The sequence below is a fragment of the Elaeis guineensis genome, chromosome 3 (assembly GCF_000442705.2).
Source record: "Elaeis guineensis isolate ETL-2024a chromosome 3, EG11, whole genome shotgun sequence".
Classification (NCBI taxonomy): domain Eukaryota; kingdom Viridiplantae; phylum Streptophyta; class Magnoliopsida; order Arecales; family Arecaceae; genus Elaeis; species Elaeis guineensis.
In genome coordinates this window covers 127,053,966-127,068,184 of record NC_025995.2, presented here as the reverse complement: position 1 = coordinate 127,068,184, position 14,219 = coordinate 127,053,966, and the positions used below count along the sequence as shown (strand labels likewise).

The window sequence follows — 14,219 nt, the reverse complement described above, 5'->3', positions numbered from 1 at the left end:
AAAAATATTTTACTACTTTCTAGATTTTTATTTCTTATTTTAGATTGCTTGATTGCCTTTTATGTATTTTTTTCAAAATTTCTGCCTCATATTATTCTTCGTATATGGTAGATTTACTATTTTATATTTAGATTTCTTTATTTGCATGCATAGAAATATTTTTTACTTCCTATAACCTACAATTTACTGTTTCTATAGATTACAATAATTTACTATTTTATATAATTAATGATTTTTACTTCATAAATAGATTAAATTCTTAGTCTTTTATTTGATTACGTAGTTACCTTTTATTCTTAACTGTGAGATTATCTTATTTACATAGTTAAGTAGTTATCTTATTTATTATTGCCTATTATTTCTAGTAATTTACTGTTTTCTATAGCTTAGAATAATTTATTATCCTAAAAGTAGATTTGATTTATTGCTTTATTTATAGAATACCTACTTGCCTTTTAATATTAGTATGATTTACTTTTCATTTAGTTAGATTCACTTGATCTTCTAATATCTAATTAACCTAATTTAAAAATTTACTTTTTATTTCTTTTTGCTAAAAGATAACATAATATAAAAGGAATACAACGATAATACATAACACTTGACTAATATAAATAAATTAATTAAATTTTAAAATTCACTTAACATGTTTGGACATCTTTTCTTTTTGCATTGCATATTTTCATAAAAAAAAATCTTAAGGACAAAACCCTAATCAACATAAGGTGGAGATTTCATCATCCTTTCTTGGCCCATAAATCACCACCTTGCAATTACATTGACCTAAACTTCTAATTTAAAATCGATTAGACATTGATCCTTAAGGATCTTCGAGCTCAGTAGGACAAGGAACTCTAAAAGTTAGACCGGATTCAGGTTAGTCAGTTTAATTGGTGTCTAGAAAAGTAGTTCAGAGATTACGTCCTGAAGGAAGGTGGTTCATTAATTGGTTCCGTTCACTAATCTTGCCAACATAGTTGGTGTCTAAAGAAAGCAACGGGGGGACCCCCACCAATCTTACATTTATTTGGCCAGTTGAGCGGCTAGTCTGCTACTTGGAGTGCTTGAAGGTGACCTTGCAGTTAGGAGCTGTCTAGATCTAGGATAACCCATAGATAGGATTGATTGAACCACTTGATTGTTGACTAAAAATATCAAATCTAATTAATTCTTCTCTATCTTTTTAGCATTAGAATTCCTTAGGTTCTCTTCTTTAGAATTCTTTTCCCTCCTCCTACTCTCCTCTTCTCTTTCAAAAAAAAAAAACTTATTGAAATTAAAACTCGATGAGATCTTTTGGGTGCATGCTAGGATGTCGATCATTACAACCTAATTTACACCCAGTAGACCTAGAGCTAGAAAAAATGATTCAAATAAATCAAATCAAAATCATAGATCCAAAACAAGAGACTGACCCACCATGATAATTGAGAGAGTATGTTACTCCCTTATCTTACACTTACTCATCATGTATCCAGCCTCCTCCTGTGGAGGCGGTACAATGTGAAATCAAGTTCAGCATTATTCAAATGCTTCCATCATTCTATGGACTGACGAATGAGGATCCGTATAAATATTTGGACGAATTTCTTGAGATATGCTCCATAGTAAAAATCAAAAATTTCTCTGATGATGTCCTCATGTTGAAACTATTTCCTTTTTCACTCAAGGACAAAGCCAAGCATTGGTTAAACTCCCTAGATTCCATAATCATTTCAACTTAGGACCATCTTCAGAGAGAATTTCTCAAGAAATACTTTTCAATTAAAAAAATGAATCAAATTAGAAAAGCCATCACTAATTTTTTCCAATTAGATGGTGAACTTTTTCATGAGATATGAGAAAGGTTAAAAGATCTTATTCGTAAATGCCCCCACCACGCTATCCCCAAATGGCAACTTGTTCAGTATTTCTACGATGGTCTATCAGAGAAACACTGACAAATGATCGATGCATTGTGTGGTGGGACATTCATGCTAAAGAGTGAGGATGAGGCTTGGCAGCTCTTTGAAAACTTAGTAAGAACTCCCTATATCACATGTCTGTCACCTCTAGAAAACCACCCATGTCTCAACAAAAAAGAGATGAAATCTATCAGATTGAAAATGTTATGGATATCCACAGTAAAGTAGATGAGTTGTCCCAAAAATTAGACCGTCTTCTGAATACCGGACACTCTTCGATTCTACCTAATCTAATGCAAGATGTTTGTGCATTGTGTGCATGCCCGACTCATTTTGTTAGTGAATGTTCAACCACACCTTAATTTTTGAATTTGTGCATGAGCAGATCCACAAGCTCAAGCCAACAAGCTCGTAGATCAGGAAATGATCCATATTCGAACACTTATAACCTCGGCTGGAGAAACCATCCAAATTTTTTTTGAAGATCATAGCCAGTGGTTGGCCCTACTGTACCTAGACAAATTATCAGGATCTGACATATAGGCATAGACCATACCACAGTTTCAAAATACTCCTCAACCATCTATCACTGGTCACAGCTCAGCTTTTGAGGATAAAGTTCTAAAAATGCTAGAAAATTAGAAGTCAACACCCAGACCTTTAACTCCCACACGCAATCCATTGCTAAGCTAGAGACCCAAATAGGTCAACTAGCAACCGCAGTCAGTAGGAGAGAAGAAAGAAAATTACCTAGCTAATCTGAGAGCAATCCGAGAGGACAATTCATGATTGAGAGCTCCAATACTCCAGATACCTTTTCTAAACAGCCAAATCAATCATGACTCTCAAAAGTGGGAAGGTCATTGAACACATGAGTAAAATCAATGAGACCGACCCTAGACCTCTGACTAAGCCCAAATCATCTAAGAGCAAGGAGGACAGAAAAGGGACCAGCTACATCGGAATCACCTTACTTGCCTAAAGCCCGATTTTAAGTGCCCTAAAAGCCCCCACTCTTGTGGATAAGAAAGGAGGAAGACTTGATGAGATGTTGAAATTATTTAAGCAAGTCCAAATTAATCTCCCCCTTCTAGATGCAATCAAACAGGTCCCAGCTTACGTAAAATTTTTGAAGGAATTATGCATTCAAAAACGTAAATCTCGATCACAACTCCCGAAGAAAATATACCTCACTGAACAAGCTAGCTCTGTATTCTAGCACGCTACCCCTCCAAAGCTTAAAGATCCAGTACCCCTATCATTTCTTGCATTATAAGAGATCTTCACATCGAACAAGCTCTCCTAGATCTAGGGATGAGTGTGAACTTTTTATCTAGCTCGGTTTACGAACTTTTTGGATTCGAAGAATTGAAACCCACATCGGTCACTCTATAGTTAGTTGACAGATCAATTAAGACACCATGTGGGATGATCAAGGATTTTTGGTCAAGGTAGATGAGTTTTATTTTTCAGTTGATTTTTTAGTCCTTGACATGAAACTGAGTGGCAATCCAAGATAATTTTTATTATCTTAGGTAGATCCTTCCTAACTATGTAAATGCGTGCATCAATTGTAGGACAGGAGTCATGGATGTATCATTTGAGAATAAGAAACTGAGATTAAATATGTTTAGTGCATCTCAGGGACCATCAATGGATAGTTGCTTCGAGATAGATATATTCGAGGATATTATAAAGGAAGCAACATCAATGATTTTTGCACATAATTTTTGAGACATCCATTTAACATACTTTGGAGTGGACGACTGTGATATGGAGGGAGGTAGTGAAGAAGTAAATATTTTAGTTGATACATCAAGTGATGAAACTACTCCCCATTGGACAATCAAGTATGAACCATTGCCTGCATTAGCCAATACACCTACAACCCCATCATTAGAATCACCACCTGTACTTGAATTAAAGCACTTTCAGCCACACTCAAGTATGCATTCCTAGGACCTAATGATATCCTTCCGATGATCATTGCATCAGACTTGACTCAGATCAAGAAGCACAATTGGTTGGTGTTCTGAAGAAAATAAAGAGGCTATCGGCTGGTCCATTGTCGATCTAAAAGGAATTGATCCCTCCATCTGTATGCACCATATTCATTACGAGGCAGATACCAAATCCCATCGAAAATACAGAGGAGACTGAACCCAAATATCGGAAAGTAGTGAAGAAAGAGGTGATAAAATGGTTAGACGCTGGAATCATCTGCCCCATATCTGATAGTAAATGGTCAGCCCTACTCAAATAGTACCTAAAAAAGCAGGTATTACTGTGGTGGAGAATGAAGAAGGTGAATTGCTCCCACTCGCACACCATCTGGTTGGCGAGTGTGCATTGACTATAGGAAACTCAATGCCATTACTAGAAATGATCATTTTTCATTATCCTTCGTCGATCAAATCCTAGAACGACTGGTAGGTCAATATTTTTTTTGTTTTCTAGATAGTTATTCGGGGTACAATCAGATACCTGTATTTTCGGATGACTAAGAGAAGACCACCTTCACTTGCCCTTACGGCACTTTCGCTTTTCGACGTATGCCGTTCAGACTCTGCAATGCACCCACTACATTTCAACGGTGCATTTTGGCCATTTTTTCGGATGTGGGGATAAATATCTCGAAGTATTTATGGATGATTTCTCCGTATTTGGAATCACTTTTGAGAATTATCTTCGAACCCTCCAAAGTCCTTAAGCGCTGCACGGAGATAAATTTGAAGTTAAAAAATGACGAATAAATTTGGTTTTAAGTTGAAAAAGAGCCATTTCATGGTTCGGAAGGAATCGTATTGAGACATATTATTTTTGAAAGGAGGATTGAGGTAGATAAAGCAAAAATTGAGGTCATCTCAAAACTACCACCCCCCACTTCGGTTCGACAAATACGATCTTTTTTAGGTCACACTGATTTTACAGATGCTTCATTAAAAATTTTAGCAAAATATCGAGACCCTTGTGTAATCTGCTGGCCAAGGATACACCATTTGTCTTTAATAAAGAATGTCTACAAGCCTTCTACATATTAGGAATAGCTCTGACAACAACACCCATAATAAAACCTTCTATTGGTCTTCCTATTTGAAATCATGTGTGACGCTTCCGATTTTGCATAGGGGCCATCTTAGGTCAAAAAATCAATAAGGAGCCACATGTGATCTATTATGCTAGCAAAACTCTATTCGATGCTCAATTGAACTATACTACGACAGAAAAAGAGCTACTAGCGGTGGATTTGCCCTTGATAAATTTCGTTCATATCTATTAGGGTCTAAGGTTCTAGTGTATTCTGATCATGCGGCTTTGAAACATCTACTTTCAATAAAAGATACTAAATCACGATTGATCAGATGGATCCTTCTACTTCAAGAATTTGATCTAGAAATCTGAGACAAGAAGGGTTCCGAAAATGTGGTCACTGATCACATTTTAGAATCTTAGTTGATCATACGATGGGTATAGATGAAGTCAAAGAAAAATTTTTTGGTGAATAACTTTTTGCAACATCCTCTGACCAAATCTCATGGTTTGTCCACATCATTAACTACTTGGCAACAGGATAAGTTCCTCTCTATTGGACAAAATAGGAGAAGGATCGATTCTTCTCACCGGTCAAACATTATTATTGGAAGGAACCTGAATTGTTCAAATATTGTCCTGACCAAGTGATTCGACACTGTGTCCCTGAGGTGAGTATCAAAGTATACTTACCTTTTGTCACTCTTATGCATGCGGGAGACATTTCAGTGGGAAGAAAATGGCCACAAAAGTGTTACAAAGTGGGTTTCACTGGCCGATATTATTTAAGGATGCACATAAATTTTGCCTTGAGTACTTGCGCTGTCAGCAAATGAAAATATTTCTAGAAAAAACATGATGCCCCTATCTCCCATCTTAGTCGTGGAAGTTTTTGATGTTTGGAGAATCGATTTTATGAGCCCCTTTCCTCTATCCTATGGATATGAATATATTTTGGTTGCGGTAGATTACGTATCTAAATAGGTTGAGACTATGGCAAACAGAACGAATGATTACAAGGTGGTAATCAAATTCATCCAACAGAATATCTTAAGTCGATTTGGTTGTCTAAGAGCCATTATTAGTGATGGAGGTACACACTTCACGAATAGGCACTTTGAAAATTTAATGAAAAATATAAAATCACTCACAAAGTTGTCACACCATATCACCTCCAAACTAGTAGCCAAGTGAAAGTCTCCAACAGGGAGATCAAACGAATTCTTGAGAAGACGGTTAGGTCTGATCGAAAAGATTGGTCTGGACGATTAGACGATGCATTATGGGCCTACCGTACTGCATACAGGATCCCGATAAGAATGTCTCCTTACCGACTCATTTTTGAAAAGCCTGCCATCTGCCAGTACAGCTAGAACACGCGTATTTTGGGCCATAAAATAATTCAATTTCGATATGAAAAATGTGAGTAGCAATAGGAGATTACAATGAACGAATTAGAAGAGCTACACAATGAAGCATATAAGAGTTTACGAATTTATAAGGCTCGAAGTAAGGCTTATCATGATAAATATATTTCATGAAAAATATTTGAACCTAATCAAAAAGTGTGGCTTTATAATTCGAGGTTGTGACTATTCCTGAAAAACTCCTTCACGTTGGATGGACCATATGTCGTAACTCAGGTGTTCCCTCATGGAGCAATTGAAATCAAAGATCCTAAACAGGAAAAACCTTCAAAGTAAATGACCAACGATTGAAACATTATGTGGATGAAATTAGAGATGGCAAACAAGTTGACTCAATTGAATTACAGGATCCAGTTTACAATTGAACTTTGGCTTGGTCTAACTGAAGATCTTAAACTTAGCGCTTGTTGGGAGGCAACCAAATATTTTATTTTTCAGCTATCCAATTTTTTTTATTTTATAAAAAATTTTAAAAAAATAATTAGCCAAGTTGGAGAGAGCATCATGATCAATGGAGTCAAGAACACACTAGCCCAGCAATGAACGACATCTTAATCAACATTACACACATCGAACTCAGGTGGTGCCCTTCTTTATTACATTTTATTTTTGCTTTGTTATGATTCTCTTCTTCTATTGGGGATAATAAAAATTAAGTTGGGAGGAGAATAACTAATTAAGTCCTCGAGTATGGTCAAAATAATTAGTTTTGTGCATCTAAATTTTATCTCAATTTGAAGTTAACTAGCACTCTAATCAATAAATGATTAACAGTCTAGATAATTTTAGAGATATCGAGAAAAAAATTATTAAGGACACCCAATTAATGAAAGAATTTAGATCAGACTAAATTTTGAAGTGATTCTAGAACCCTTTTTCTACCATCTCAATGAAGAATCTGCTTTATGGGAGTATGGGTAGAAAAATCGAGATATGCAAAAAAAATATTATTTAAAAAAAAAAGAGATAAAATAAAAAAAAAAGATTTTTAACATTTCTCACTAAGTAACCGGACCCCTTCGCCTAAGTAAACGTTGTTGTTCACGTCAAAATGTGAGAATGTGAAGAAATCTTTTGTATAGTCAGTTTTAACTCGTAGTCTTTTTGATTTGAGTTAGTGAGCCTGAGGGGTGCTTTACACCTAATGCCCTAAAGCCAATTAGTTTGGGAGTCATTGGCCTAAAGCTCGCTATAAAAATCAATTAGAAAGCTTAAGGGGTTAGGACATTGCACTGACTATACATGTAAATTTTATTGTTAAAAAAAAAAAGAATAAAGAGACTAAATTGTAAGAAGACAAAAACCCTGCTCACATCAAGTTTGAGGACTTAAAGAGTAGAGTGGAAAGTCGGTAAAGAAAATCTCTAAAAATTTTATGGCTAATACTCAACCATTAATTGGGTCGAATTGATAATCCAATGAAGTACCTTTTTAATGATCTAGCCGGATATCAACTATAGTTAGGAATGTCTAGGATAACTTTCAATTCAAAGATAATTTAGTGTACAATGCTAATGTATCTATTTTACTCGAGGACGAGTAAAGTTCAAATTGGGGGATGTGATGAATACTTAATTTAGGATGCTAAGTCATAAATATTGTAATCATTAATATTATTTTATTAAGAATTTAATGCTATCTAGTCTATTTTGCAGGTAATTGGAGTTTGGGTTCATACGATTCAATTTAGACTCAAATTGGTTCAGATTTGAGTGAACAAGCTATCAGCTTTTATTTCAATGTGAACGCAACTTAAAGATCAAGGGTCAAGAAGCAACCTCTCCAATCAAAGACCCAGATTAAAAGATAAATGGAATAAGTGTGAACACGACTTATTGATCAATGGAGGAGAATCAATATGAAGATCCAAAGGTCCTTATTCACACTCCCATCTCTCTTTTCATGAAACCCTAGCCTCCTCACTCTATAAATAGAATCCCAAGGCCTTCCTCTTTTTCAATCAAGCCAACGCCTAAGTTCTCTTCAAGCTTTTCTCTTTCTCTCTTCCTCTTCTTCATAAGTCTAGGGAGGTACTAACCCTAGCACAACATATTCTTCCATAGATCCCTTTCCACATCCCATCAAATCTAGGAGAGGTTCTAATCCTAGTGCCGCTATCCTTTCTCTGTTACATATCCGCTTCCATCAACCTTTCTTCCTTGGAGTTTCTGTACCAAGCTTTCAGCCATCCTATCGCTGTCTGCACGAAGGAAGACGAAGGATTCAAAGAGACACATCCACCATCGGACGCAGCAAGAAGATCAACTTGATTTAGTTATCTTGTATCGCAATTTTATTTTTTTTTATGTATGCTTCTTTATTAAATTAATGAAAATAATTTTATTTTTTATATTTCTTTCTTAGTTTTTTTTACGATTTATTTATTTTTTTTTACGTTTTCAAAACGATCAACTAAGATTCCTGCGGATACGATTCCGACTCACCCTATCTACATAGTAGTGAGTAGATTAATTTTGGTGTGCTACGATACGCATCAAGAGCCAAAGATCAAACTATTGCCTATTGTCCCATGTGGATTCGTTCTAGTTCCAAGATGTGCACTTGGCATTTTTCGGCCGGCTATAGACACTTATCTAGCTCAATTAAACCCTATCTTTCAATGTCTTAGGTTGGTGTTGAGGGTGTAACCGACCGAAATCGATGCGGAGAACCCGCAACAGATGGTATAAATAATATCCTCCCACGCACCTTGTTTTAAGTTCCCGTCTCAAGCATAGACGAGCATGAGTCACGAGTAGCCCAGTTCGTGGCACAAGCAACTTTAAATCATACAGCTTTTCATGATTAAGGTAAGATAAGGCTACTACTATTCGTGATCTGAAATCCTGATTTCATATTCTTGGAGCAAAGTAATATTAAACTCGGATCACAATTTTTTTTTTAAAAAGAAAAATTGCTGATATAGAACATGATATTTCCACTTGAGGAGGAGGGAAAGGAAAGTCTCGAACCAATTGCAATTGCATTTCTCCCATTTCTTTGTGTGATCGGTGGATATATACTGACAGATGACTGCCTCGTAAGCACGTCGAGAGTTTTTCCAACGGCATGGCCACCCTCTTCCCAGGCTCCGTCGTCACTCTCCTCCCACAACACCTCTCAGCTTCCGAGAAAGACCCCAACGCCAAACCAAACTTCACCCTCGCTCTTGCTCACCCGATGCTTGCCCGCCTGGAGCGCTGTTCCTCCATGCGCGAGCTCCGCCAACTGCACGCCCACATGGTCACCACCGGCCTCGCCCGCGACCCCTTTGCCGCCAGCCGCCTACTCGCCTTCTGCGCCCTCTCCCTCCACGGCGACCTTCACTACGCCCTCGCTCTCTTCCGCCAGACCCCCACACCTAATCTCTTCTCCTGGAACGCCATCATCCGGGCCTTCTCTCGGAGCAACCACCCCGAGCTCTCCTTCCGTTTCTACGTCGAAATGCTCCAATCTGGCCTAGTTCTTCCGGATAGCTACACCTTCCCTTTCTTGCTCAAGTCCTGCACCCACCTCTCGGCCTTCTCGGAAGGGCAGCAGATCCATGCCCATGCCATCAAATTTGGACTTTGGGGCAATCCTTTCGTTTCCAACTCCCTGATTCACATGTACGCAGAGATTGGCTGCCTGGAACTCGCCATGCTTGTGTTCGAGAGGATGCCGGAGGCCGAGCGGAGTGAGGTCTCTTGGGCTGCCATGATCGCGGGTTTTGTTGATAATGATAGCCCGGATGAGGCGGTGGCTCTCTTTCTCTCCAAGGATTGGAGAAATATTGATGCCGATCAGGTTACGCTGGCTACCGTTCTCTCTCATGCGCAAAGCTTCGAGATTTGGAGTTAGGGAAGGACATACACTGTTATATGCAAGAAAAGGGTTTCGAATTAAGCCTGACTTTAAGTAATTCTCTGATGAACATGTATGCCAAGTGCTGGCAGATAGATGTTGCTCGCTTACTGTTTGATGGTATGCCTGAGAAGGATTTGATTTCTTGGAATGTTATGATTTCCGGGTATGCAGAGAATGAGCATGTGGAAGAGGGTTTGCAGTTGCTATGTGAGATGAAGGCAAGGAATATAAGAGTCAATGAAGCAACATTTCTTAGCATAATTTCTGCTTGTGAGCGGCCAGATTTAGCACTTGAGATTCATGGTCACATACGGGAGATGGGTTTTGAATCGCATGTTTCCATTTGCAATGCTCTCATTGATATGCATTCAAGAATTGGAAATGTCGATCAGGGCAGAGTAATTTTTGATGAAATGCCGAAACGAGACATTATCACTTGGAATTCAATGATCGCTGGCTATGCTGGATGTGGGTCCATGACAGTAGCTCATTCACTCTTTGAACAGATGCCGCTGAAGGACAATTTCTCTTGGAGCACTATGATTCTTGGATATGTCAGAAATAACCAGCCGCAGGAAGCAATTGGAGTCTACAAAGATCTTCAGTTGGAAGGCCATATCAAACCAGATAAGATCACCATTCTCAGTGTACTGACAGCATGCTCACATCTGGGTGCGCTAGAAAAAGGAAAAGCATTACACCTCTACTTGAAGAGCAACCAAGTGCAAATTGATACAACTTTGGGCACTGCCCTGGTAGACATGTACTCGAAATGCGGTTGTTTGGTAAAGGCTGTAGAAGTTTTTGAGGGTATGCAGGAGAGGGATGTGTTTGCTTGGACTGCAATGATTTCAGGTCTGGCCATGCACGGATGTGGAAAGGAAGCTGTTCAGGTCTTCAAACAGATGCAAACCACAGGTGGAAACTTTGCAAAGCCCAACTCCATTACATTTCTCAGTGTTTTATCTGCGTGTGCACATGCTGGATTGATCAATGAAGGGCGGAGAATTTATTATAGCATGTTGGATTTTGAGGTTGAGCCTGAGATGGTCCACATAGGATGCATGGTTGACCTCTTTGGACGGGCAGGGCTCTTAAAAGAAGCTGCAGATTTTATCACAAGCTTGGGATACGAAGTAGATGCACATGTATGGGGAGCTCTGTTAGGTGCTTGTAGAATCCATGGAAATGTGGAGTTGGGCAAAATTGCATATGAGAAGATACTTGAGTTGGATCCTTTGCATGATGGAGCTCGCGTTCTTATGTCAAACCTCTATGCAGAATCTGGGCAATGGAATGAAGCAAAGGGGATGAGGAGGAAAATGAAGGATCAGAACATAGCAAAAGAGGTTGCCCAAAGTTGGATTGAAATGGATGGAACCCAACATGTGTTCACAGCTGGGGATATTTTGTAATGCTGAATTCGTTGGTGCATGCCTCATGGGCATGACCTTAGCATCTACTTGAAGATAGTAGAAGTGCATTTGATGTTAGCAAAGCTGGTGCCTTGGACATTGATTTAACTCAGTCGATGAGCTCAATGGAGACATTCAATGATTCTGATGGACAGGAAATACTATCTTGTGTGGCATTTGAAACCTCTCTTCAGTCGCATGTCAAAGGTAGCAGAAGACTTCTCAGATGCAGCTAGAATGAAGGATGAAACAGGCCATTATAAGAGCTCGACATTTTTAGGGGTCCATTCTTTGAATGGTGCGTCACATCTATAATGCATGATATTGTTTTCTTGCAAATCATTTGCATCACTTCAACAAGTGAGTCAAGACAAGACATGTTGAAGCTGCTGATTCCTTCTGCAGAAAGCTGTAGCAAACAACTCTGTAAAGGAACCCTCTTTATCTCTTGGTGCTGCGCATGTGCATGATCATACCATTGGATTTGGTGAAATTTGAAAGCCTCATGTACATATCTTTTTATTTATTGTTATTATTTTTATTTGACTGATATTTCAAGGACTAATACTTACATAACATAATTTTGGGCAATTATTGTCTCTTCTTGTTTTTGTTTCTATGTCATCATCTACCTGGACCATTGAAAATGAGTTTGCCCTAGAGAAGAATACATTTCCCTTGTTCCAGCATCAATTTTTTTATCATATTGTCCTCTATTTATCATGAATCCATTTCACTTGTTTCAGTGATCCCAAACTAGTACATACGGTAAGAAGAACCACGGCCGTACACTTATCAGGTCCAATTCTTTTCAGCTGCATCTCTCTAAAAGGTCCCCTAGCTCTTCCAAAGTGGTTATAGTGCACATATACAGAAGGCATTGCAGACCAAAGAATTGCATCTCTTGCAGGACTTCGGTCAAACAACTATCTTTCTTCATCCAATCGGCATGGATTCACATTTACCCGGATAAGGCTTGTCCAACAGATTACATTTCTTGTTGGCATGCCATCGAAGAATATGGATAGAAGATCCCAACACGGAATGAGAAACTCCAGTTTATTTTGTTTCTTTCTACACACTTCACTTAGTAGCCTTAGATAGATAGGAACTGCTTTTCCCCCTCCTACAATTTGCAAAGCTTTTTACACAGACAAAGATTCATTGCAAAAGGAGAACCAGAGAGGGGATGACAAGATTTAGTTGAATAAGGATGATGTTGGTGCAAAAATCATCCGCATCGGAGAAGCTGGAGTCGAGGAGCTGCGGTCGCCGCTGGGACCTGCAAAGAAAGTCTAAACCGGAGTTGGGGTGCTCCGGCAAGACCCTCTGACGCTCAAGTCAGTTCTCTGCCTCAACAAGAATGGAGTGCTCGAACGAAAATTTTAGCAGAGTTTTGAGATAGAAATTAGAGCTTAGAGAATAACATATCTGGGATCCCCTTTTTATAGGCGAAGGGCGCAACAGACTGATAGCGACGTCTGTAACTGCCTGGTAGTGGGCCGTTCGGGGCCAGGAGGAGTTTGTTATGAAAGTGATGGAGTGGAGTCGTGGCTATCACCGTGGGTTGCCACGTGGAGCCTGTTGCGGGGAGTGGAGCAGTGTCCGTTATCGTGACTTGCCAGAGAGTGGTGGAGCCGCGCAGAATCGTCGCAGGAAGTGGAGCAGAATCGTGGCCATTACTGTGGCCTGTCGTGTGGAGCCTGTTGCGGGGAGTGGTGGAGCCGTGCGGAATCCGTCGCAGGAGGTGGAGCAGAGTTGTGACCATTACTGTGGCCTGTCAGGGAGTCCAGACCTGTCGGCCGAAGTTCGGTTGAAGCATCTGGCGGAGAGAGGTAGCTATCCATCTGAGAGGAGCTCGGATGTTGCTGGCGAGCCTTCTACCGTTGGGTGCCTTGGGCGTGAATACTACAAGCGAGGGCCATTTGCTGTAGGAGCTCGGTCAGAGGCTTTCCGCAGACGAAGTTCAGTTTTACGCAGAATTCGGCAGAGGGTCACCGTCAGTGGTGTCGGATGGCGCTGGAGAGGTTCATCCGCTGGAGGGGTCTGGCTGTTGGAGTCTGCATGCCATAGGAGTTCGTCCGGGATCTGTCCGCTACAGGAGTTCGGTCGGAGTTCGATCTCCGTAGAAGCCCGGATGGGGATCATTTGTCGAGGGGGCTCGGCCGAAGCCTGCCTACAGTAGAAATCCGGCAGGAATTCGTCCACGATGGAGGCTCGGGTGGAGGCTTACCGTGAGAATCCGGCGCGGACCGCTCGTAGTGAAATTTAAAGTAGACCGCTTGTAGCAGGAGCTCGGAGTCCGACCCTTGTAGGAGTTCGGACGAAGTCTGCCTGCAGTCGGGGTTCGAGGACGAAGTCCGGCTCCCGTAGGAGTCCGGATGAAGTCTACCTGCAATCGGAGTTCGGGGATGAAGTCCGGCTCCTATAGGAGTCTGGATGAAATCTACCTGCAGCCGGAGTTCGGGGATGAAGTTCGGCTCCCGTAAGAGTCCGGACGAAGTCTACCTGCAGCGGAGTTCGGGGAAGAAGCCCGGCTCCCGTAGGAGACCAGATGAGTCTACCTGCAGCCGGAGTTCGGGGACGAAGTCCGGCTC

The 14,219-nt window shown here is 40.1% G+C and overlaps 1 protein-coding gene and 1 non-coding gene across 2 annotated transcripts; one reads left to right on the top strand and one right to left on the bottom strand.

The window, feature by feature from the left end:
- Nucleotides 1–1,779: 1,779 nt before the first annotated feature.
- LOC114913768 (small nucleolar RNA R71) lies at nucleotides 1,780–1,885 on the bottom strand. The gene has a single exon (XR_003799656.1). It is a non-coding gene; the product is annotated as a small nucleolar RNA R71 (small nucleolar RNA).
- Nucleotides 1,886–9,430: 7,545 nt separating this feature from the next.
- On the top strand, nucleotides 9,431–11,622 carry LOC105040336 (pentatricopeptide repeat-containing protein At2g29760, chloroplastic-like). Its single transcript, XM_073253468.1, has 2 exons — nucleotides 9,431–10,147; nucleotides 10,297–11,622. Exons 1-2 carry the CDS (start codon nucleotides 9,431–9,433, stop codon nucleotides 11,620–11,622), a joined length of 2,043 nt encoding a protein of 680 aa, XP_073109569.1.
- The last annotated feature ends 2,597 nt before the right edge of the window (nucleotides 11,623–14,219 follow it).